The 2,986-nt window shown below is 40.5% G+C and overlaps 1 protein-coding gene across 1 annotated transcript; it reads left to right on the top strand.

Annotated features, from left to right (window-relative positions):
- The first annotated feature begins 407 nt into the window (after positions 1–407).
- Positions 408–1,429, top strand: LOC127123525 (expansin-A20). The gene is made up of 2 exons (XM_051053736.1): positions 408–486; positions 591–1,429. Exons 1-2 carry the CDS (start codon positions 408–410, stop codon positions 1,427–1,429), a joined length of 918 nt encoding a protein of 305 aa, XP_050909693.1.
- Positions 1,430–2,986: the final 1,557 nt, after the last annotated feature.

Raw genomic sequence — 2,986 nt, 5'->3', positions numbered from 1 at the left:
TTTTATATGAGGATTGGTCTTGGTCCAAAGTCATGGTGTTTGTTCATGTGATTGTTAATACACATATGGTCTTGGTCATCCAAACAACCAACCTTCTTGTGTCACAAGCCAATTGCCAATCATGCCACTTGATTCATAAATATCCCTTTCAAATCCTAATCTTATACCATCATTTCATGGCCTTGTTAACACATACTACCAGTCAAGTCATGTTCTTTTCAAAGTCAAGCATTCAAGTCATAAAATAAACCAATTGTAAAACAAATTTAAACCATTTCAATTCACATGTTCAAAACCACTGCTCAATTCCAAAGTTACAAACATTTTCACATATTACATAAACCATTCAAATTTTTACTCACTTTCAGTTACCTATAATCTAATCATTTTACAAAAAAAACAAGCAAATGGAATGTCCAAAAGAATCCCCTTATGGTTGTAATCTTCTTAGGTTTAGTGCCAAGGACTTCTTGGCAAGACTGAGAGGTAAAAACCTAATGCTGGTAGGAGATTCTATGAACCGAGACCAATTTGAGTCCATTCTGTGCATACTTCGTGAAGGCCTGCACAATAAGAGCAGAATGTATGAGACACAGAGGGATCCCTCATTATAGAAGGAGCTTGTGGTTACGGAGATCTTCACAAAGCTAGCTACGGAAAGCACAGTGTTGGATTAAGCACGACTTTGTTCAACAGATGGACTACGTGTTGGGCTTGCTACGAGATCAGATGTGTTGACCATATCTTGTGGTGTGTGCTTGGAAGCCCTTCTCTAATTGTTACCGCCACTGATTTCTGTCCTCCTAATTACGGTCTCTCAGTTGATTATGGTGGCTGGTGTAACTTTCCAAGACAACATTTTGAGTTGTCACAACCTGCATTTTCTGAAATTGCCAAAACAAAAGCCGATATTATTCCGGTTCAGTATAAACGAGTGAAGTGTGAAAGAAGTGGTGGGATGAAGTTTACAATGAGTGGAAGTTCTCATTTCTATCAAGTTCTAATTACTAATGTGGGGCAAGAAGGTGAAGTGTTTGCTGTGAAAGTGAAGGGATCTAGAACAGGATGGATACCAATGGCAAGGAATTGGGGAATGAATTGGCACTGCAATGTCAGCCTACAACATCAACCTTTGTCCTTTGAGGTAACCAGCAGCACTGGAAAAACACTCGCATCTTACAATGTAGCACCATCAAACTGGCAATTTGGACAGACATTTCAAGGAAAACAACCATTCCATTTGTCTTGCTGCCAGTACTTCAAACTTTTGTTAAAATCAACAGAACCAACCATCATTAGCTTAACTCCACATGCCAAACAAATTAACCAACCTAAACCGGCAAATGACATTGCAAATGACTGTACTAACAAGGCTAAAACAAATCACAACCATTCAAGTGTTTCCAAATTACAACCTTTCACCAATTAACCTCCATTTGCTCATGACCAAGCTACCAAGGGGAGTTAACCAATGGACCTGCACTGAGCTGCAAAAGAAAACTACAAAATAGGTCAGCAACAACATCAAATGGCCTTCAGACTTGTAGTCCCAAATAAGCAAACATGAGCCTACCACCAATGCAACCATTAAATGCCCAACGATCTCACATTCAACAAGGGATTTCACAAGCTAATGCAGCTGGAGGTGCAGCAAATAGCCAACAAGCAAAGGTTATGGCTTCATCACATGTTGCCAGACAAGGAGAGCAAAGAGGACCACCGGTACAGGCAGTTTCTAGGACTGACGAATTATTCAATTCACAACCAGATCAGAATTGGCGTCCTACTTCAAGAATGCGTGGAAGTCTTTCAGGTCAGCAGCTTACTGAAGACGTTAGGCAGCGATTAATTATGCCATCATCACGAGAAGCTCAAAGGTCACGACCACAAGTTCCACCGCAACCAGGGCGAACAACGTCTCAACTGAATGTGCTCATTACAAACAGTAGAAATGCTCATAATCCTCCGAGACCTTAATGTTATTTTGGAAGCTGTTACCTGTGCATGCTTGGAAAGACGGTTATTCCATATTAGAGGGCTCAAGGTCATTTATTGTCTTATGTGTACAGGTCGTAAATATGATCAGCAACAGATGGTGCATGATACATCAGCTAGTGTTGGCATACATCTCTATCATGTTATAGCCTGCACCTTGCATCTCAAACAAGAGGACTACTATAGCCGACCATCATCAATACCATCCTGCATTAAGTCCCAATGAAGGCAGAAGCAGATATGTTGAACCAGTCCAGTCATTGAACCTACATAAACATACCCAAACCAGAACCAAAGTGCTAAACATGGAGCAACGACATCATGCCAAAAGGAACTGATGAATCCAAATGTGTGACATGATATACTTCAGTCAAGATTTATGCACTATCCCGCTAGCAAAACCATTGTAGTGCTCAACCTGCATCAGCAGCAACAACAACATGTAAAATCAATTAGCATTGCCTTGAACCTCAAGCAGACACAGGGCAAGGATGCATTATAATATTTCATCATCAAAAAGCATGAACTGATGGATAAGTCAACCTTGATCATGACTACCTCGCCTTTGATTTTGATTCATCCAGCTGGTACAAAACCTCATTTAGATCAAACAGGTCTTGCATTTAAGCCCTGCTGCTCCAAGCCAAATGAACAAGCAACTTGGTCTTATTGAAAGCCCTGCATATTTTCAAACCATAAGACCAAGGTATAACAGAACCAATGCATCTATGAACCAATTCACCTGTTACCAAAATACAACAAACCAACTCCATGGTTATAGACCAAAATGCTCATGGGAACATGGTAACCTGCAGTGAACATACACAGACTCAACATCATTGAGAGATGAATATCCTATTCCTAAGAATGCATTACTTTGTGGTAGGGCTACCGGAAGACATACTCGTCCTCTTTGATGGAACTACCAACAGGAATCAATTCTACAAGCACCATACAACCTGTTCATCCCAAACCGTTTCGTTTTCGTTTC

This window comes from Lathyrus oleraceus, chromosome 2 (assembly GCF_024323335.1).
Source record: "Lathyrus oleraceus cultivar Zhongwan6 chromosome 2, CAAS_Psat_ZW6_1.0, whole genome shotgun sequence".
In the NCBI taxonomy this organism is placed as follows: Eukaryota; Viridiplantae; Streptophyta; class Magnoliopsida; order Fabales; family Fabaceae; genus Lathyrus; species Lathyrus oleraceus.
This window is presented reverse-complemented; position numbering and strand designations above follow the sequence as displayed.

Bases quoted from the DNA above. Each gene is read 5' to 3' on its own strand.
- LOC127123525 (XM_051053736.1), top strand. From the start codon at position 408: ATGGAATGTCCAAAAGAATCCCCTTATGGTTGTAATCTTCTTAGGTTT. The intron at 487-590 runs GTAAAAACCTAA...AGAATGTATGAG, and splicing joins CTTCTTGGCAAGACTGAGAG to ACACAGAGGGATCCCTCATT.